The sequence below is a fragment of the Eschscholzia californica genome, unplaced genomic scaffold (genome assembly GCF_041429995.1).
Source record: "Eschscholzia californica isolate CP2 unplaced genomic scaffold, dmEscCali1.0.p SCAF_4, whole genome shotgun sequence".
In the NCBI taxonomy this organism is placed as follows: Eukaryota; Viridiplantae; Streptophyta; class Magnoliopsida; order Ranunculales; family Papaveraceae; genus Eschscholzia; species Eschscholzia californica.
In genome coordinates, this window is record NW_028238461.1 from 46,733,842 (window position 1) to 46,757,287 (window position 23,446).

The 23,446-nt window shown below is 37.0% G+C and overlaps 1 protein-coding gene across 1 annotated transcript; it reads right to left on the bottom strand.

Annotated features, from left to right (window-relative positions):
• Positions 1-207: 207 nt before the first annotated feature.
• On the bottom strand, positions 208-21,281 carry LOC147545307 (vacuolar protein sorting-associated protein, putative (DUF1162)). Its single transcript, XM_086673783.1, has 36 exons — positions 20,794-21,281; positions 20,613-20,685; positions 18,326-20,529; positions 17,326-17,440; positions 15,574-16,458; positions 14,912-15,212; positions 14,313-14,827; positions 14,072-14,198; positions 13,857-13,981; positions 12,323-12,987; positions 12,089-12,206; positions 11,877-11,993; positions 10,724-10,818; positions 9,843-9,994; positions 9,557-9,612; positions 9,253-9,466; positions 8,666-9,085; positions 8,106-8,383; positions 7,930-8,015; positions 7,764-7,850; positions 6,440-6,698; positions 5,916-6,341; positions 5,708-5,804; positions 4,429-4,751; positions 4,077-4,187; positions 3,783-3,950; positions 3,471-3,599; positions 3,278-3,367; positions 3,024-3,130; positions 2,781-2,929; positions 1,690-1,772; positions 1,500-1,595; positions 1,282-1,404; positions 1,005-1,088; positions 717-860; positions 208-591 (listed from the first exon to the last, which is right to left on the bottom strand). Exons 1-36 carry the CDS (start codon positions 21,063-21,065, stop codon positions 259-261), a joined length of 9,627 nt encoding a protein of 3,208 aa, XP_086529909.1. The 5' UTR covers positions 21,066-21,281; the 3' UTR covers positions 208-258.
• Positions 21,282-23,446: the final 2,165 nt, after the last annotated feature.

Consider the following 23,446-nt stretch of genomic DNA (forward strand, 5'->3'; position numbering starts at 1 on the left):
CATCTGTTCCTGTGGATTCAGTAACAGATTCCTATATTCAGTGTTTCCAGTGAAAATGTGTTTTGAGTTCACTGAAATGTCCTCTGGCTTCCAAATTGGTCCATCTGATACTTCAGATAAGTATGTTAGGAGCGAAATTATTCGACAAAGTTATGGTGGGGTGATAAATTTTAGACCAGACTTAGAACACTAAATTGAGATTATACGTTTTCTGGCAAATAATTAACATGAATGACATAATAGTATATACAAGTTTAATTACTGGTCGGTTTTGTCAAGGAAACTCAACAAAAAACCACTAACTATTCTTCTCACTACCGCATTTGGGATCTTACGACAAAGCCTTCCGTCTAGGTAAGCAATCATACCCGATATCAAAAACTTGCCAACACCCCATTTCAAATTCAACTCAAGTCCCTGATTCTTCTCAATCGATGCTGGGACGATTGCCTTTTCTTCATTCGGCTCTGACTTTTCTTTCTTTGTAATGCCTTCTATAAGCTTACCTGCTTGCTTTCTTAGTATTCGGATTGTAAAACTCACAAACAAGTGTTCCCATAAAGTCAGAATTGTTGGTCCGATCTTCCATTCCTGCATAAAACACCGCCACGTAAATTATTTCTAATGTCAAGCTCACTAAAAGATTCAAGTCACGGTGGATCTGAAAGAAAAAAAAAATCATAAATGGGAATTCTTGCCAGGTCAGACGAATTTACCTTTACTCCTCGTAAATGGCGAAAAGAATGAGAAGTTGTTCCCAGATCTCCCTTCAATAGCCCCTTGCTCATGAGGAAGCTGTTTACACGGTCCATGATCTCACTTATAAGCGAGGTGTTTGGTGGTAGATTTTTTAGAATAACCTGCACAATATTTGGGGAGTGTTGATGTAAGAGCCAACTCCTAACGAAGTTCTTGACGGGCAAAATACAGATGAAATATCTATGAATGTTGATAATCCAAGACGATTAGTATGATAAAGAGAAAATTAGTAAGGTTATACTTACTTGGTTGTCGATGACTCTGACTCTGAGATATTCTTGTTTATATAAAGCATCCAACATAGCTTGCAGATACCCTTCGATGTATAACTGCATTTGAGTTTCATAATAAGTTTGCAGCACTAAGAAACAAAGTAGGATATGAGTGTGGGTTCGCACATTAGGTAGAGTAATAAGTGAAACTTGATCTAAGCATATTTGTTGAGAATTTGACCAACAAAAAGAAGACCCTATCTCAATATGGACAAGAAATTCGTATTTGAAGGTTTAGCGCCGCTATTACCTCGTCAACCCCAGGACTATGATCGAGTTTGATTTTTCTATCTGGTCCGCCCTCCATGACAGCAGTCCCTAAGAGTGAAGGCTCCATAGCCAATTTCAGAATTCCTTGGTGAAACCCATTAATCTTCCACAATAAAAACCCCAAAAAGATGGTTAGACCATTAGTAATAACCAAACAAGAAAGAGCATTTATTTAGTGGAAAATTGGGACAGGATTACCATTCCAGTAAAACCATTAGCTTCTGCTCCCTTCAGAATACAGTCTGATACTTCAGTTACAGCAGCAAAGAGGACATTTGACCCTGCTGCTCTTACCTGCAAAAAGAGAGAGAGGGAAAGACTCGTAATTGATATTCTAAACAAAATTTCAGCAGCGGCCCATTTATACAATTTAATGACTGAAACTTACAGTTTTGCCCAGATCACCAAAATAGCGTTTCGTACCGGAAAACCCTTTCTTATTGACGCATTTACTAATGACCTTGAACATACCTGGATACAGATTTGAAAACACAAACAAAAAGGATGAAAAGTTGTTTGAACATCAAAATCAATCCAAACGAGAATAGAGAAAAGATATTGAACTTTTAGTAAAAGATCAAAATAAAATGAACGTAAAACACCATCCGTACAGCCACAAAACAATATTCACACATTTTAGATGATCAAGCATATTCACACTGGGTACTGCCAGCAAAAACTTTTCCACTACTGCCTTAGGAGCTAGGACGACTACGATGTGAGCCAATTTCAAGTTCATGTGCTACATTTGAAGATACTTTAACTGGAAAATAAGTTGGCCAAGGAACGATTTAGCACCAAAAGAATAACTGAAGATTGGCACAACAGTTAACTTCGTAATTGATACAATACTAAAAGCCAATCAGAATATCATATTGATTTTTCTTTTTCAACGGGGAAATTTGGTCAAATCTACCTACAAGTTTTTTTGCTTTGGTGAAAAAGGATCACTCAATTTTTTCTACTCTTCAGCTCCTTAGGTATTTTCTTAATCTGCAACTGGTTGCAAGAAATATTTTCATTGGTTGCATTGAACATGGGTTTTTAACCAAACAAAATACAAATGTGTGGGTTTTGATCAAACAAAATATTACATGTCTTTTTTTTTGGTGGGAGGGCGACCCTTGCATTTCAAATCATGAACCATGTATTAGAAAATCAGGAAATTGGGCCGCAGACCCAATTTTAAACTTTTTTTTTTAGTTAAAAAGACAAATTATATTTTTTTTTGGTTAAAACCCCAAATATTTGTACTTTTGCTTGGTTAAAAACCCAATATTTTTTGCAAAATTGTCACAAGGTGTTGCAAAGTTGTCGCAAGGTATTGCAAGGTGTCACAAAGTTGTTTCAAAGCGTTGCAAATTAAAAAAAAATACCTAAGGAGGTGAAGACTACAAAAATTGGTTGATCCGTTTTCACCAAAACGAAAAATTTATGAGGAGTTTTGACCAAATTTCCCTTTAAAAAGAGGAATATTACCTATTGTGAGGCCAGGAAGATTCACTAAGCCACTAGCAGGATCAAAAAAGACATCGAGAGAGGATGAAGCAGAGTCGTCAAAAATGGAAACAAAAGCTGGCGGAAGCAGTGGACTTCCCTTTGCTATGTAAATAGCCCTCATTCCATACCTGAAAGACCAATTCTTTTAAGTCTACCCCATACCAGATGTGGTTGAATAACTAAAAGTCTAAAACATCACATAAACATATTTAACAGTCTTACCATGAATAATGTTGTGCACATTTAATGACCAATTCACGCGCCGTTACAAGAGCATGAGTGACCAGAACACCATTGAGCTCCACATTCATATTCTTTACAGAAGGCACCTAAAACAAGGTAAACAAAAGCATAAATTTATGTACAGGACAATAACGTTAGTACAACAAAAAATTGAAGTCAGTGGAAAATATAAGTACTTATCAATATGGTTATAAAACAAAACTGGATAAACTAAACAAGAATGATTCAAGTACCTTTATCACGTTATGCAATAACGTTCTCACAGTCTCCTGAGCGGAGCTGTAATTTGAATCTGAACTCCCTGGAAGAAAGCTTGCTACAATCTTGTATGACCATGTAGAAATAAAGCGTAAGGTGGATATGTTGAATAATGAATTAATGATCTTGTTGCTTAAGAATCAAATGAGATTCGTAAGAAAATCAAACCTTAATTGGATGAATCTCAAAATGTTTAAAGTAAAACTGCTGGCTTGGAGCTTTCGAGTCACTAAGTGATGTTCTCCAGAATGGAACAAGTTTCATTAGTGTCTCCTCATCAATGTTCAAATCGATGGGCTGTGGAATGTTCAAACAGCTTCAATAAATGAGAACATTTTCTAAACACAATTTATGCAAAGAACTCCATGGGTTTACATCCTTTTGTCTATTGTCTTGCTACGACAATTTGTTCTGCAGACGCTCAAGCCAACATGACGCACATGGGATATTTGCGAGACAATCTATAGAATGGAACAGTACCTGCAAAACAATGGAGGCGTATCGAACTTGCTTCACGTTGGAATTGGATGGAAGTAAGGTGACGAGAATTTGCAGCATATTTCCTTTTGCATCAGGATAGTTTAATCGATCTCTTCGTATTATTGCTGCAAAGGGTGCTCCAGCCCATTTCTCATCCACATGCAACGACTATTATCCAGAAATAATTGAATAAACGAGATAGAATTTTGACCATTACTCTTGAGAATCATAAGCAAATACGTTTCGAGATAAATTATACATTACATAATATCTCTGAGATGTAACAACGTGTACCTGTATCTTGATCTGATTATATTTGTTCTTCTCAGTAAACATTGAATCTACATTAATGTTTCTAAGCCTTGCTACTACAACTGGAGAATAACTTGATTGCTGATCTTCATCCTTCAAGAAAAGTTAAAGAGATGATATAGAGAAACAGTCTACAGCATACTACATTATGTGAAATCATGAGGCAGAATGGATTGAAAGAAAAAGAAATGTCAAAAGAAGGCAAGGTTTAGGCAAGACAAGCGAAGAAACTGAATGTAGGCCGAGAAAATCAGATGTGCAACTTTAACTCAAGAATCTTGTGATGATGATGGATATAATGACAAAAGCTTTTGATGAGTAAATGGAGACTAACCTGCTTCCCATGCTCGAGTAAGTGGATTGAAAAGTTCGTAACTTTTAGCTCTATCTTTGCACGTGGCTGGAATACTTCATCTTCATTCTTAGTATCAGGAAATACAGAAATTCGTAGAACGCGAGTAGCTCCATCTGTATATACCTCATACCCAACCTTTAGCATTTCTAGATCACGTGATTCATCTCTGATTGTTTTTTTCTGCTTTCCCAGTTTCTTATCAAGAGGGAATTGCAAAGCCAGCCCTTTATTTTGTCGAACTTTTAATAGAGATTTCCAAGCACGCACCTTCTCCATATTAATTTCGCGCGTGAGACGCATATCTAAATGATCAACCAAAATAATGGATGTGATCAAAGAGATTTAATATAACCACGCTTCAGACTGACAGGAAGCAAATTCCACAATTCACATATATGCATAGTATAGACCATTCAGATATAGCAAGTAGTGACAATCAATAGGGGGCATAACAAATAGCTGCCGAATTGTGCTTGTGATATTAAAGGTCACAAGAATCATCACCACAATTGCATGCACGAACAAACAAATACTCATATGCGCACACAATCACGTATCAAATACATAATGAAGCCTGATTCCTGAAGGAATATTGTATCTAATTATTTATGAACAATTAACTTTCTGAGTTTCACAACCAGATGCTCATTGGTGAGCACCTTTCTTATCTTCAGTGAAAAAGAGTTACTAAAGTTGGCAGCTGTAGTGTTGGTGTCCCAGTTCTTCACCGAAATAATGTATCATGAACTTATTGTGATGTATCAGTTCCTATAAATTGGGTCATAAGAGTCAAACTGTTTTTAGCCTGATTAAATGTAACTTTGTTTAGTAAACTTAGGAAATAAGAACCCTTCTAGTTGAAAATTTTTCTTTTATAAAGGAAATATTTGTTACAGTTTGCATAAAAAAGTTCACATCACTCATATTTAACAAAAAGTTATGAAAAAGTGGTAAATATGGAGAATGTATGAAATACAGAATTAGCAATCCCCAATGAAATGAGCACAAACAGCAGTTCCAGGTCACAATTTCCAAATCAATATCGAATTTGAACATTTTGTATAAGTTTACCAGAAATTCATAGGAAACCATGCAAAAAATGTAAAGCAAACACAGAGAACATATAACAACAAGGACTGCATGATGTAACCACGGGAAAGAAGGAACCTGCAAAAATAAATGGTATCTATAGCGAACCATCAGTAGCTATCGCGTATGTAAAGTGATAGCAACCTTGATATTTAAATGGCGCACATACCAGGAATGTGGACAACGAGTTTATGAGGCAACGTAATGTCATCCCAGATGTAATTGACAGAACTTCCAGGTTCTAGAATCTCTGGGACCGATGAATCCTGCAGAAAATGAGAGAAACAATTTACCAAAAAAAAATTTTGAAACAATTTAGCAGATTAGCGGCTGTTAATTTTAAAATTTCACAGAATTGTCAGAAGACAAGGAGCAACCTTCTGATAATATGCCATGGATGCACCACGTAAGGAATTCTCAATTCGATAAGGTAAGCTAATATTTAATGGTCTTTGAAATTGCAAAACTAGTGTAGAACCTTCTTCCACAACTTGCACAACAGCGAACTCCAGTTTATTTTCTTGCTGAGTAGTTAAATTTGGTTCATGCCCAAGAAAATCTAAGGATCTTCTGAACTTCAAGAAAAATCTTCCTAGAGAAGCAACGCATATTGGCCCAGACCAACTCCATCCATTCTCATCCAGGCAAAACTGGATATACATTATAGAATCCTCGTCAGTGTTTTTATGTTTCCTGAGCAAGGAATCAATGGCACCAATTACTCTCCTCTTGCTTGGTCCAGACTTCATATGCAAAGTTGCCCTCTCTTTGCTGTTGACAGCAACAATGCCATCCCTGTCATCCTTTTCAGATAAAGCATAAATGTACAATATTAGTTACAGAACTTAATTCACGTTGGAGAGGATAAATGTAAAAAGGAAATAAATACTTAAGTGAATACCTCCAAATAACACTGGCGAACAATAATGGTCATGTGTGATTCATTGGAAACAACATATCTTGGGGACAACGATACTATCTGTGATGGAACAACCTGAGTTTGATATGAACTCAGTGACACCCCGAGCTTCGTAATACACTTGATTCCAGCTCCTTCATCAACTTCTAAGCATAGTTCTGTAAATCTTGATAAAGCATCCAAGTCTAGCGGCGCTGCGGAGGCTTTGTTTTCTAATGAGATAAGCTTTACCTTGTTCGATCTAGAAACAAATATGAAATGCGAAATAAGATAAAGTACCACATCTCCAGTAACAGGAAGTATGTGCATAGCAAGATCCGATCTCTTTAGTTAAAACATTAGACTTTTTTTGGAACAATGAGCACTAGACATTCTTTAGCAGAAGTGTTCATGATCCATAACCATATTTTAAATTCTAGGCAATGACCTATGGGTAAAAATTCATATTTTAACCGAAGGTTGACATCCACGACACAATTGGGCATTTATAGATTAGCACCACATTAGAACGTTGACTAACTTGAAGTTCTTCTCACGTGATCAAGGGCTGATTAATGGTGAGATAATTTTGGGTTAGGATGAAGGTAGAAAAATCAACCGTTTGTGAAAATATTGATCCAGTTGAACGATAATTCATTAAAATGATAACATTAAAGTAATAGTAATAATTATAAAACCAACCAACTTTGAAAATATTACCCTCGCAAATTACTCAAGATCAAAAGAACTCTAATTTCATATATCAAGGGATAATTTGGTCAAAACTCCCTGACGCTAAAAAAAAGAATATGTGGTGCTGAACCCAAACAAAGTTTAGTGCTGTCTTTTTTACCCAGATAACCCAGTATTCCTGCATTATATACTCAGTCACAGGAAGTCATATCATTCTCCTATTTAATAGTAATGGCCCGAAATTTGTCATACAGCCAAGTTGATTAATATACGTAAAATACTGTTACAAAAATACTCCCTTTTAGTACTTTTTCTGTGTTTGATACTCAGATATTTTTGCCGAATACTAGCAGTTGCTCACATTGATATCATGGGGATTATGCACATCTCGTGTTCCCTTTTAGTTTTTTCACAGTTATTTGTTAATGTTTGTCAAAAGATAAAAGATTTGGTACTTTTGAGTTTTGACATCATCTCCATATTTGCATAATAGCACTTATCATCTAATGGTGAGTAAAGGCCAAGCTTTGGGAACGGAGTCCCTTTGGAAGGAGATTCTATTTTTCCATCTTCACATTACTACCATATTCAGTATGTCTTTGCTGAACTAAACAGTAACTATACTAACTCTTACTTCAAGAACCATGATTTTTTTGACTTCGGAGGCAGAACTGTACCACGATCAGGAGAAAGGCTTGAACCCAGTCTATCAGCTTCTTCCCTACATAAACTTCAAATAATCAATAATGCTGATAATAGAAGCTTAGCTAGTACTCACCAACTCTGATGAACCTAACTACCTAGATATAGGCTTCTGATTTGCCATAAAGCAAAAGAGGATAAGATCGCTCTCATTGCACAAAGTATAAGAAGTGAAGACAGCAGCCTGCACATTTTACAAAATCCAAATCAATTGTATTTCTAGATCATGAATAACTGGTTATGCTAATCTATGACAAATTTAGTGGAAAACAACCTCCAGAATGCCCCTATCCCCTCTTAGTAACCTTAAAGTGGCAAAGTATTTCCCCCCACCAAAATCCAAATCTATATCCAAGTAGTGGGTGTGCTTTTTCTGCTTATGTAGTTTCTTTACCCAGTCACCACTATTAACAGGTTTGCACCTTGAACCAAATGCAGCTAAAGTAACTGTGAAATATATTATAGCAGGATTTCCATACAAGCAAGCACTTGATCCACTTGGAATTGTGGCCTGCTTGCCAATGTGATTACCACCTTCAGATGTACCTACATCTGCAGAAAAAGAAGACAAACAATAACTTGCAATAAAATACCTCTAGACAAATTTGAGGTGAACTGGATATAGTAAACAAACATGGTAATGTAGTATCCCTAGCCTCTCAATTACAGTCTCTCTGTAAATTATTTATTAATTCTTGGCTTTAAGCCCTATGGCCTAACCAAAGTATTTTTGCCCTTTTCTTAAAAAAAACTGTAAAAACAAAGTGTGCACAAATATCTGTACAACATGAAAGACTTAAATAGGTTTGAACGGCTTAATCGCGCTGTTACTACCTGGATGATTTTCAGTTATAAGCACGTGGATGTCAGATTGCAAAAAATTGGAGACCTTCACTGTGGGGAGAAGAAAGATTTCTTTCTGCTCTTGTAATGCCACTGGGGAAGTCCTCGTCCCAGTCATGCCTCCAAGATTATCAGGTCGTATGACAGGTACATCTCTTCCAATGGTTTGAATCAAGAAATGTAAATCAGTCAAATGTACGTCTTTAACTTTAAGGGAGCAGTGTACAGTACTGAAGGCATATTTCACTGATTCAACACCTAATGTCTTCCTGAATTTGTAACTTAGTTTATCAAATACTCCAGAAAGACGAACTGCCTTGCCACCTTTCATATCTTCTGACCACTCAACTGAAACTAGTTCTTTCTCAAATCCTTCATCAATTTCCGGCCTAAATGAAAATAGGAAATTACCTACAAATACATCACAAACAAAAAAGGAAATTACTAAGATGGAAGAAGAGAGAGCACAAATCAACAAGCATGAATAGGCCCTCAGAAGGGTAAAATAATCATGACTGAAAACTAGCTGATCCAATCAATTCTTTGGGGGTAAAAAGTCACAATAGAATTAAACTTACCAAGACTTAAAGACATTAGTGCCTTCTTTGAACCCCCATTCAAGTTTATAGCATCTACTGCTGCCATAGAATCATCAACTGTATGCCCACTACGCAGCAAAAGAGAAGCAGATTCAGCTTCTTCTTGTTGAGGGCGCCGAAAACGTAATTCCATTGAGTATCCAGTTTCATTATGGATCCTCAATAAAGGAGAAACCACAATGGACAAGCCATCCTGAAAATTATCCAATAAATGGCATTATACCAACAGTGAAATACTGGAAATAGTACAATCATCTTTTACAGAACTCCAATCCGAAGATACCTCAGTTTTCTTTGAAATTTCAACTACAACAAATGCCCCCGGGAAAGATCCTGAATCTGCCAAGGAGAAAGTCGATATTATTTTCCAGAAAACGATAAGTAAGATAATATAGCAAACCAAAACGCAAACAGAGTTCCTTTATGTCATCATTGTGGTTAACTTTCTTATAAATCCATTTGTTTCATATAAGAAATCAAAAGCTTAAATTTTGGAAGCCAAAGGTAGCTCCAGAACTAAGAATATCTTTTTATGATGTTGCAAGTAAAATACAACAATAAGAATGTACCTCGTAATGATACCACGCGTGTTCTCCAAGAAAGTATTCGAGCACTCAAAAGAGAAACGTGAATTGGAGAAGTAGAGAAAGCACCAGGTACAGCAAGTTGAATCGATACAAATGGTGAGTTTTCAGGTAACTGGCTGGCTACTGCAGCATTCCTTGCATACAGGTTTAAATCCAGATTCAAGATCAAAGATGTGAGCTGAGTCAAGATGATCAAGCATAACATAGGGGGCAAAGATGTAGTGGAGTACATAGGTACTGATCCCACCATTTTAGAATGACAAAGCGTTGCAAATAGGAATACACTGGTCAAGTTATTACTCTAGGCTTAAACTTCTTGTGTTCTTTCCGGAATTTCAAATAATTTCTTGCTTATTCAGGGCAAAAAAAATGGGTGTTTTGAGCTTACCCCCTCAACACTAATTAGTAATTGAGTTTACCTCCTTTAGTAATTGGTAATTGAGCTTAACCCCTTGAATTTAGATTTTTTGTCAAAGTTGCTAAGGACATGTTTGCCCTTTGATAATAATATCGTAAATTTAATAATGTACAAACAAAATAAATATTTACTAATTATATTTGCGACCAAATCAAACAATAAAGTAAGGTGGAATAACTAATAGGAATCATATTTAAGAATAATTGGTCTTGGTAGTCACAATTATTTTACGTACGCCAAACACAATATAAGGGGGTAAGCTCAATTATCCATAATTGAGGGGGTAAACTCAATTACCAATTAGTTACGAGGGGGTAAGCTCGAAAAATCAAAAAAATTAACTATTTAAACTTAAAGTCCAACAAATTCATTAAAATGAGAAGACCAGGTGACACTTCCAAACACCAGTGAGATGCTAACATAAGAGGCACTTAGAAAGACTTACCTTAAGAAGATAAAAGCAGATTGCTTTCCACCTACAGTTGCATCTTGATTATCATAAAAATGACACAGAAGATTTAGACCTGACTGGTTTTCCACCTGCCAAAATGTTTGTGTCAACAAACAATCTTACAGATAGGATGTAAAAGTACACAAGGAAAATTCTGGAAATTGAAAGGAATTGCAAGAGGGCAAGGAGAATAAATAAACTTACTACTGCTATTAGAACCCAAAATATAAATCCCTTTCAAGTTTCTTATCTAAAGGGAAATGCATAACGAATTGTTAAAGGCCATGTTTAAAAAGCATTACAAAAGTAGTAGAATAACTTCAGAAAACACCTTTCCAGAGCACCCATAGCCCGAAAAAGAAAAATGCTTCTCCTACCAAAAATTACTCCCACGTATGTGGCAAGCTATTAAAACAAGAATTTGAAAGATTGGCTTCTACAAGAGATTCTATTAATCAACCACTTATGTTGGTGCGTTTTAGGAAAAAGGTTTGGCAAGCCTAGCAATACTTGACAGATTTTATAGAAAATGACTAAGCTCTGTAAGGATCGTAACACTACTCCAATACTGAAAAACGAATACAGATATCAACAGATGCAGCTCCGTGGTCATCTCCAAAAGCTTAGATACAGCAATTTAACGCACTACAGCTGAAAGTGATACGTTTATCTATCAAGGACAGTAAGAGAGGGCAAGATGGGATGTGAGGGTAATAACAATGAAGAAAGACTGATACTACAAATTTAAGTAGTGAAAGTTATATTGCAAATTTAGGCTCAACTTATTCCTAATTGATGATTGTAGAAGGTCACTCCGACATTCCCTCAAGAGGATATAATCTTAACTCTAAAGCTTTTGATGAATATTGAATCCAGTTTTCTATAATTTTAAGGAATCACTTTTGACAACAAGTTAGCATATCATCTTTGTTGTCGCCAGTTATGCCTGTATGGCTGAATCTAACTTTAATTGTTAGGAGTCAATTTCTCATAAAAGATATTGATAACGAATACCCCTATAATATCCTGAGCAGAACATATTAGCAGCATTTTATCAAATAATGAGAGACTGCACAAGTAGCAAAAATGTACCAATTCATCCATTTTTTAAATATAATAAATAATGACCCATCTATGAACTGTTAACCTTGCAGCAATTTGCGAAAATCCTTGAGCTTTGAACTGCATAAGGACCAGCTATGTTCAGCTTCCCAACCAGAAAGAGAATTATGTCCAATGAAAGCTCAGTCAGATAGATATCCACCTGCCAATATCCATGAAAAAACTCAGCACACTCTGTTTGTAAAATCTAGTTAGTACTGAAAAAAGGAAGGTAATTTGATAAATCAAGCTACTGACCGGATTCATTCTAAAATAGAAATGAACAGGTGCTCCTTGTGAGACAATTTGTGAACCTTGAGAAACAAATTTAGAACGATAGAACACGTACATTTCAACAGGTTGAACAAATTCTCTCCTGCAGTTGAACAAAATAAATATAAATATTTCAAAACAGGAAAGGCCTGCATATTAGCTTATGGTTGAAAGAAATAGCAAGCTTTAATTTCTCAAAAGAAAATTTCTATCACTCACCATATATTGATTTGAGCATCAAAGTAAAGAATAGCAACAGTGAATGTACTTATAAGTCTCAATTTTGAGGATAGAACTTGAACAGTGAATCCGGTATCACTAATGCATACTTGAAGGAGGGGAAATTTATCATTTGCATCTGGGACTTCATCAACAATAGTCAGAGAAACCTTGTCAATTCTAATGTTTAGATTTGACAAATTTTCTGCACTAGAAATTTCTCCTTCAGCAAAATCTCTGTTCTGCCGATCTGTTGCTTCATCGGACCTCCATGAAGGGGTGAACAGACTTAAAGCATCATGTCTCGGAGAAATATTCTGGAACACTTTGATCTTGAATTGATTTCCTGGCTTCTCAACAAACTCCGGGACCCCATCAATGAAAGCAACAGCAGAATCACACTTCTTATTAACAAGATAAAAGATATTCTTCGAAGATTGGCTGTAAGACTCCTGATCATCGTCATCCTCAAAACTTTCAGGCTTATAAGGAAGTATCTTCCATAATGCCTCGTCATAGTCTGTTGTACTGGAGATATCAACAAAACCTGATCCTGGCTGGTAATTTAATCGGAATGGTTCTCCTGAACTGCTCTTAGCATGCAAGGATGTCAAGGTGAACCATGAAACTTGCAAGCCCCATCTCTTTCTAGTACAGTACTTCACCTGGACACATGCAGATCTAGGGTATAGAAGATATCGCAATAAAACCAGTCTACGACCTAGATTAAAAATAACTTGCATGCATTTCTTAAAGAACATGATAATTGTTCTAACATTTTCAATGACTGAATGAGAATAAGAGAACCTGTAGAAGAAAAAATAGGAAATAAGGTATATACACTTTAAGTTATAACAGTCGCAGCAAATTGGTTTTAAGAGAACAAAGTTAGTGTGACTTTCAAGACTCAATATCACAAAACCTGCAAGTAAAAAAATCATTTGTGTCCTCTCATGTGCTCCCTACTGGAGTAGATAAAACATAATGGCTTAGACAGTTAATATGAGGAATTAGGGAACGGTAAGAGCAGTCATTCATTGGAGACAATTAATACTATCAAGATTGTGCCACGACTAAACTTAGTTGACGCGACTCTTGAGTCTCAATATGGTGAAACCTACATTTACTAGGTTCATCTGTGATCTCACGTATTCCATACTGGATATATAAGATACAATGGATGAGACGAAATAAAGATCAGTAAAAGCATATGTATCATTGGAGAAAATTGATATCATTATGGTTGTAACACGATAACGTGTTCCAAGTATAAAAAATAATAGTCCAGAATGTAACTGAAACATTGAGGCCCTAGTATATGTTACAAGAGAGTAGGATGCACATTAAAAAAAATTGAGATAGAAAGATGGACCATTGTTGGCATGATAAAGTGGTAAACACTAAACAGGATTTCACCTTTTAGAGCATAGTATGAAAACATTATTACTACCTGACCTTTTTACTTAGTTAATAATAGATAATTACCTAAGCAATATGTGCTGAATGAAAGGTGAAGCAATATATACTCCCGTACCAGGAAAAGAGCTCTTTCTCCAACAAGAGAATAGTGGATCGTACCAGTTAAATGGTACTTGTTTTCCAAGCTTTCAACAGCAAAATACATGTGCTGGTGAACATCTTGTATTGCAACAACAGATCCTGCTTGAATCATGACATTTTAGTTTAAAATTTCTCAAGTTCATCACAGCAAGAGTTTCTAACAGACAAAAGGGTATTAATTCGAATTACCATCAGGAACTGTAATTACTGAACTACTGTTTAGTTCCTGATTCGTCGACTGCTGATTTTCTTTTGAGTTGCCAGCAGATTCCGCATTTGAAAGCGTAGATAGTGGTGCGACAAGAGTCAGAACCATCTGAAATAAATAGAAGCATGTAACATATTCCAACTAAGGAATATAGCACATTCCAATGTAAACGTTTGTATTAAGCACAAAAAGTCATGGAGAGGGGGACGAAAGAAGAAAAACCTGTATTTGAGACAAAGAGGTCGTAAATTCCAAACCAGAAACAGAACCACTGCCAACCCAGTCACTCTTCGGCCATGGAAGACCCACCTCACCTGCGGTGACAGTCTTCTCAATCATCAGGGAAGCAGTTACACTTACATGTTCTACAATACAATTTGCATGACTTATACGAGAATATCCAGACATATCCTTCTCAGCTTCCTTTTCTTTCCTTGTATGCGGAACACCCGAGGAGTACGTTTGATTAGAAGCAGTCGGTACACTCGCCATGTCCCGAATTGAGATAAATGTATCTCCATATGAAGAGCGAGATGGCACGTTCTTATTTGTAACAGATGAAAAATGCGGGAGTTGAATCTGAACCTTGGTCTGTTGACTCTGTTCCGAGCAACTGCAGAGAAGACTCTTGGACAGGACAGTTAAGTGAGAACTATCAAATAGCAATTTTGTACTAGAACTCGTAAATTCAAGGTTCAAATGGAAGTCAGCCTCTAAAATAAGTTCCCATATACCACCTGCAAAGAGAAAGAAGCAAGATAAGATGTCTTATAAAAACAAATAAAAATAATACAAAAACATTAGAGAAGAGACCGTTGTACCAGATCCATCTGCAGCAACAAGTATTAGAGAAAACTGACTTAGTCTTATCATGAGAGCCTCCAATAGTTGTGATTTGAGCTCAGGTGATGCATTACATGTCTCCGGTGCTAGGAATGAGTAATCCGTTCTCTCAGCAGATGCTTTGCTAGGATAACTACTTGATGTAGAAATGTCTTCACCGGATGAAAGATACGCACATGATACTATACTACAAGAGATGTTTGTGATATGCAAAACGTATGCACTAAAGCATTGAAGAAACATAGCCAGTGCTGCAGTTTCAAGAACGATAAGACCACCCTGTGCAATTCCACCGTGTACATTCGTATTAAATACATTTGCATTAGAAACAACCCAAAAAAGATCTTGTACGAAGAGCTGCTCTATAACAGGAAAAAAAAAAATTTAAGGTTCGCTAATCTTTTTGTGTTGCTTCGGAGGAGCATATAATTGAAAGATTGAATTTGAAAGTTGGGATCTTAATGGAATCTATCATATTGGAAAATGATAGGAAATTAGCATCTATAAATGCGACACAAGTAAACCATCTCCTGTGCGAACAGACAAAGTGAGTAGGAAGAAAGAAGGAGACACAATTCAGTGGAAAACAGCAGTCAATTTGTATGCAAAATACGTAAAGAAACTGAAATGCAGCAAGCACCTGGATTGACCATGAGATTCTACGAAAACCTCCATCAGTAGAAACGGAAGACTGGAGCCTCTTTGATTGATGTTCTTCGATAAGAGCCTTCTTTATGAAGGTCTCTGATATAAAAATATCACCAACCTCCACATTTATGAGAAGATCATAATTCTTTGATGGTGCTTCGGTACTTGAATTAGGCTGTTCACGCCTCGAAATCTGATTGAAGGTATGCGGTTCGATGTTTGAACCATCTGTAAGAATGTTTAAATGAGGAGCATTTATGGCATTTGAACTCTTTGTACCAAGTGTAGAACCATGAGTGACATCGTTCATTTCCCCAGAAGATAAGGCACCCATATCCAAAGTAACCCAGAAATCCAAAGTACAATCAGAAAGAGAAAACTCATACAAACAATTATGGGCTGGAAGAAGCAAATCAACAGATTCATATTCATGACCACACTCTCCAATCAGATTTTGAAAACTGAAAATAACGGACTTGATACCCGAAACATCAATCACAACTTTCCAGATACCTTCTCCCAACGAAATAGTAGCATGTGAGTGCTGAATAGAAAACCCAAGGCCGTGCTCTGGTCCATCAGGAAACGGTTTACTTCCTAAAGCACCAGAGACTTTCAAGTTTTCCTCGGAGATGGAGTTTTTCCTGGAGTCATCCAGAACCATATCAAGCGTCCCAAAGTCAAGAGTGACATCAAATACCAAATTCATGCCCTTAAGGATCAATGCTGCACCCTTTGCTTTATACGCTTGTGTCAACCAATCAATGTCCTCACCTAATCTATTCCTACTCCCAACAATTTCTTCAAAATTTATCCCGCATACAGAGTCAAGACTTGCAAAATTGCATGAAACTGTAGAGAGTATGCATTGAACCACCTGGGAGTAAATTTCCATGAAAATACTAAAAGATAAGTATAGATATCTTTCTATCAAGAGAAAAGCATCAATTGGAAAAATAGTAATGATATATTCGTAGTTGGTAGTCCAATAATAAAGATAATACATTAAATCAATAATTAGTATTCCTAATAAGTACTAATGATAGTAACAGAACCTTTACAAAAGAGCAGAACACGATACTACAGATAGGGAGTTCCCAATCTATAACCTCAGTTGGAACAAACCTGTCCCTCCAAGAGTGAGCATCACTATATGGGCAGCTGAACAACAGGGGATATCAACTCGTTAATAGATGTTTCATGTGCAGAGAAGCAGAGGAGACAACTGATCACATTTTCATCCATTGTAAGATGCTTCGAACCTTTGGCAATACTTTACTAGATCGGGTAAGGTTAGCTGGTGTCAACCTGCATCCTCCGAGATGCAATCGAACAATGGCTGAAATCTAGAAGGGGGAAAAAGGAAAAGAAATTTGGAATATGATTCCAAGTGCCATACTGTGGAGCCTATGGAAGGATAGAAACAGCAAGATCTTTAAGGATAGCAACCAAGAGATATCACAGCAGGAGGAAGACGTCAAAGGGCTATTATATCTTTGGAGTAGGACTACACTAGGGGCTAAAAAATTGTCTTCTAATGATATAGTCCTCAATTGGGATAACATAATGTCATAAGATCAATAACATAATAGCCTGATAAGCTTGAATATTTTACCCTTATGTAATTCTTCTTAATTATATTCATTCGAAGTTTCAAAAAAATAATAATAGTAACAGTAGTAGCAATAGTGAAGGTAATAGTAATATTAGTAATTATTTTTAATAATAACAACAATATAATTACCTGAAAACTGATCAAAAGCTCGTCCATATATGATAAAACAGTAATCCCGTTAGCCATTCCACAGACAGACGTTGATAAAGTCGAAACAGCTGTTGCGAATGAATCAAGATATTCCCTGCATCAGATTCACTAATATATAAGGGAAAAGAGGAAGACACTGAAATATAAAAGAGTTGCTTGAGAGGTCTTGTTGGTGACTCACTTATGACTTGTATCTAATTCAATATCGTCTCAAGCACAAAAGTAATGAGTGAAAAATAGGCATACTGTCCACTGATATCATTAATCAGATACAGAGAAGACAATTGTGGAAAATAAGAAAAAAAAAATTATTAATAGTGGTAAAGTTTACAAATATAAAGGTATGAAAACACAAAATAGTAAAAAACCTTGACTTTGCAAAGTTGCTATGTGCCATTTTAACAACTACAAGAATATGTGTGTTGCTTTTTTTGTCTTAAGATTTTTTTTTCAATCTTTTTACTCCCCATTTTCTTAGTTATAGCAGTGAATTAGGACTAGGGCAGATCCTCTTTCCTCAATGACAAACAATATAGTTTTCTCCACTCATCCGTGTCAAAAAATTATCCTTTTCATCTATTCCCCAATTTTCATTGATCAATTGTTCACAAAATTTTCCTTTTTTTTTGTGAACAAGTATACTTCCCTCTCATTGATGAAAATGGCATCACGAAATCAATAAAACCATCTAGAAACTTGAAACTAAAAATGTTATGGAAGCTAAGCACCACCAAAGAAGAAAGCAGTAATATCCAGGCAGAAAACACTTCAAACCCGCTTCCACACCTTTAGGTTTCCAGAACACCATTTCTTAAAATCCCAATCATCAACTAATGTTCTACCTCTCACTCGCTCTCTTTATCTCGGCTAATCCGGTTACTAACACTAAATAACTTTGCGTGTGAACGAAATAAATTACTAAAGCATGGAACAGTTATTAGCATGGAACAGTCAAGTAGAGATAACAGATAATACATACTTGCAGAATGAAGACTGAATAATAATTGGTTTCAATAGAAGCATTTCGCGTCGGTGGCTTTCTTCTGTATTCTCATAGTAAGCACTTGAACCATTAATTCTCAGGCAACAATCAATTATAATCTGTCCCTGGGAAATGTAATTGACATTAGAATTTTCTTTTAGAATATCAATCAACCAACCCTCCTTCACCCTATGATATGATGTTCCTGCATCATCGCTCCTTTGTTCTGCAGTCACCTCTGCCGACTTAGCTTTTTGGGTTGGCCAAACAACATATTCAATGTTTTGCAATTCAAATGCAAGTATATCCCCCTGATTGGCAGGATGAAACTGTTTTTTTAAACCAAGAAACTTATCTTCTTCCGGTAACAATCTGATTGTAGGACCAGCTATAACTACTGCAACTTGTATATTCTTTTCTTGTATCATCCTATGCATCGCCATCTTCATTTCATTTGTGTAAGACTCAAAGTAGTCTTCCAATTCCATTTGCTTTGGTACCTGGTTGATTACAGAAGAGTTTGCAGAATCCCTTTTACAGAGGGTATGTTTTATCTGCCAAACCAACAAAGCAACGGACGCAATTGATGTATGCGACAATTCGAAATTCAATTTTCCCATGGTCAAGCAGCACCTCCAAATCCCATAATCTGGCCTAAGAGATTTTTTAGTCTCAAAGAGAAGCATCGGGTTTTCCTCAGACTGGGGATTACCTCCTTCAAGTTTCTTATGATTTCCTTTCCAGTCTGACCACATTTCATCTAAATAACTCTCCATATGCAACAATCCAGCATTTTCTCTTGAATCTCTGAATCCAGTCACTACTTTATTTGAAAGGGCAGCTCCCTCGCTCCACACAACTGAACTGGACTCGTGGATTTTCTCTTTTTTATGTCCTTTGGTGGATTGACTATTTGTTTCCGCCCTCAGGTTTCTATCTGTTAGTGGATTTATAGATGAAGATGACATGTTGACTTTCAAATCCCCACAAGACAAGGATAAGGAGTTTCTGGTGCTATCAGCCGTGTAAACAAAAAAGAGAGCATCAAGTACCATGGAGAATGAATGCAAGTCCAAGTCAGCAATGCCTATACGAGGCTCTGCATTTCCGCTATCAGCATAAAGAAGTGGATTTATGGGGTGAAAAGAAATTATAATTTGTCCAAGTACTACACAGTATAGTGGTGAAAAATCTTGAGTAACAATAGACGACCCATCACTTTCTTCGTGCCTATTGAATACGCTCTTCAGAGAGAGTACATTTATTACTAACAGGAATATGCCACATATACTAGTCCAGAGAAAAGAGAGTAGTGAAAGGATCTTTTTGATGAATATTGCTACCTCGTTAAATCCAAACGATGCTTCGGAGGTACTTTGAATACATTGAGTATGCATTGCTGCTCTGTATCGTGCTACACGCCGTGCCCGTGCAAGGGCCTCTACAGGCAATCCATTTTCAATCTCGCTAATCACCTCCTGCTCATGTTTAACGCGGGTGCAGAACTTTTTGTCCATCAACATCTTAGCTGCAGATTTTTCTAGCTCTGTTTCCTCAGAATATCCGAGTAATAGTAACAAAGACTCATAAGCATGGACATACCGCAACCATAACCTCGCAACGCTAACTACTTTACAAAATGATGATCTAGGATTTAAATTCAGATAACCAACTTTCCTTGCAGCTATATTCCATAGTTCCCTACCATTTCTAAGAGGTTTGACTTCTTTGGGTAGTAAGATATCAAATGTTAGAAGGAGTGGAAGATCGACAGGACAGAATGCAAAATTCAACTGTGGAATACGAAATTCAAGGTTTTGAAGTTGAAAATCTTTCAATTTAATGCAAGCGACAAAACCACTTGAATGAAAGACAGAGTTAACATAGTCTCCTCTATTCAATTCGATCTCCATATCACTAGCACTAACAACCAAAGAACTCTCTCTTTTAGAAACAAAAGGGCAGCCAATAAGTCCTCCTACCAAACAAGTACTACCCGGAAGCGAATTTCCCATACGAATTTCTTTCATCTTCAATATAGCAATGCAACCAATCTCCTCCGGCAATTGGACTTCTAAATGAATATCATGCATTTGCAACTGACACTGCTGGAGTATAATGTTCATTAGAGAATTAGTAAGCTGATTCCTCGTAGAATCGATTGCCGAAATCTTTTCGATGACGTCATGCAAAGCAATACCCTAAATTCAACAGAGAAAAAACTCAAAATGGAAAGTTCATGATAAAATCAAACTAAATAAGCAAATTCCTATCAAAACACTACCTCGGGATCAATGATTGAGAGAACTTCTTTCAATTCCATAGCATACGAATAATTCGAACTCCGGATGGTTTCCCTTCAAGTAAAATGAAGCAATTGTCATATAGTTGAGATATGAGATATCAATAAATTCTTATTAACTAGTAGAATTAAGAAACCCCAAAAAAGGAAACAGTAGTTATACCTTGCAGTTAGTATCACATGAACACCATGAGCTTTCACTGTTAAAGCAGGGACTGACCATGGAGAAAATCCAACACAGAATTTATCGATTCTAACATCTTTGAAGTACAAGCAATTTGACTCGCTAATTAATTGGTTTAGTGCAGAAATGTTGAAGTGGAGGTTCTTTGCAGTTCCATGTGAACGAAGAAACCCTAATTTAAGTTCAAGGTCTAGCTCCGTTACCAGCCATGGTTGTAAGATGGAAGCTAACTTTGACCGAATGGAAAACATTGCTAAAGACAATTTTCGCAGTTTCAGGAAATGGAAAGTCTTATCGACCCCATTTTTCCCATTGAAGAAATCAAATGTCTCTGGTTTTGAATTGGATTCATATGTTCTAAGGAATTCTGTGTGGTTCTAGAGAGAGGATGTCGTAAAGCTGGAGATAGCTGAGAGGATGAGGAGGAGAAGAAGAGGAGTGATTTCACTCGGAACATCAAGCGGGTCAAACTGGTGTTTCAGTGTAGATTACGAAAATACCCTTAACATCCCTGAGTGTTACGGAGTTACCTAAGGGCTAGGGGTGGGATTCGGTCGGGCTCGGACGCCTGCGAACACTTTTTTTCGGTTTCGGGAGGATCGGGCTCTGGTACATGAAGCCCGCTAATGGTCATCAGGCTTATCGGGCGGGACACTTTGCCCTTTAGGGGTGCACGCGAGCTCGATAGGGTTGCGGCAGTCACGGGCCGATCGGGCAGCAAGTAACCCGTGAATAACAATAATTAAATAAATAAAAAATCTTGAATTTCATTAATAAATATAATTACATAAGTTTACAAAAGTTCACCAAAAACCATAACAAAATCACATAAATAATAACAAAAAAACACAAAATTACGTTACAAAAAGAAGTTACATCTCTCTGTTTCTTCAATCTCTTACATCATCGTCACAAAATTACATAACAAAATAATACAAAATTACATCATCTTCACAATATAAAGGCATTACATCATTTTTAGATCATTCTACTTTGATTTACACAAAATAACAAAAGGATTAAGGGGGTTTACAAGGTTAAATGAACCTACCATTTTTATCAGAGATGTTGCCTTTGAACTTCGAACTGTTGGTTGAAGAGAGTACAAGATTGCATGAAGATATAGGAGTTGAGTCTGTAAACAACTAGAGAATAGACCTTAGTGTTTGGTCGTTTGAAGAGAAAAGAGTAAATAAAGAAGGGAGGGGTCGGCTAGGGTTTGAAGGTGGGAGAAAGTGGTGAATGATATTCCTTTGTAAAGGAGATGTCCTTCGATCAAAGATGTAATGCGAGCAATTTGTCGGATAGGACAATTGATGAAGAAGATCATCAAGTCCGGTTGATTTAGGGGTCGTAGTTTTTAGCTAGAAATCAACTACGATCGACGAATTACGAAGTAATTCGCGGATAACTTCGACCAGATCCTACATCGGGTTACACATAGGAATGTCTATTTGATCGTATGATATGACTAGTGAGAATAAGACATATAATCATGGGAGAGTCCCATAAATATGTCTCACAGGCCTAAAAGAAGCTTAGTCAAAGATAGCACAAAAGGCCCAAAAGAAGGAATTTTGGGTCGGGGCACCAAAAGGGTGTTTTGGACCCAAAAGGTGGGCCGACCATGCAAACTAGGGCACCCATAAGGGGCCGGCCAGATCTGAAAAATATGGCATGCTTGGGGCGGCCACAATAGAGGGAATTGGAAAAGGGTTAATTCCGTTTTGGCCCCCGAATTGTGACCAACTCGTCGTTTGGCCCCCAATTGTGTCTGGCAGTTCGTTTTGGCCCAAAAAAATTTCTAAATGGCCCCAAAATTTTTTCAACCTCCCAATTCTACCTCCACGGCATTTCTGTGATAATTTTTTTCTCTTTTTCTTTGTCCACCTCATCTAACAATTATCACATCACCTCTGCCCACCTCACCCTTCTTCTCCGGCGAAAGGTTGCCGGCCGGAATAAAAAATTCTGGCCGGCCACCTTTACCAAAAAAAAAATTCTTCCTTTCTCTCTCCTCTATTTCTTCTTCCTTTCCCTCTTTTCTTCTTCCATTATCTCTCTTCTTCTTCCTTTCTCTCTCTTCTTCTTCCTTTCTCTCTCTTCTTCTTCCTTTCTCTCTCTTCTTCCTCCTTTCTCTCTCTTCTTTTCCCTCAATTTTTCTCTCTCTCTAAGCCCTTTGTGAAGACGAAGGGTTTCCAGACCGGAAACCCTCATGGACGAAGGGTTTCCGATCAGGAAACCCTTGTCGCCTTTGTCCCCTTCGTCGAAATTTCTGTCGGCGAAGGGGAGGTTAGAGAGAGAGAGAGAGATTGAGGGAAAAGAAGAGAGAGAACGGAGGAAGAGGAGAGAGAAAGGAAGAAGAAGAGAGACAATGGAAGAAGAAGAGAGAGAAAGGAAAAAGAAGAGAGACAATCGAAGAAGAAGAGAGAGAAAGGAAGAAGAAGGAGAGGAGAAAGAAAGGAAGAAATTTTTTTTTTTTTTGGTAAAGGTGGTCGGCCGGAATTTTTTATTCCGGCCGGCAACCTTTCGCCGGAGAAGAAGGGTGAGGTGGACAGAGGTAATGTGGTAATTGTTAGATGAGGTGGACAAAGAAAAAGAAAAAAATAATTACAGAAATGCCATGGGGGTA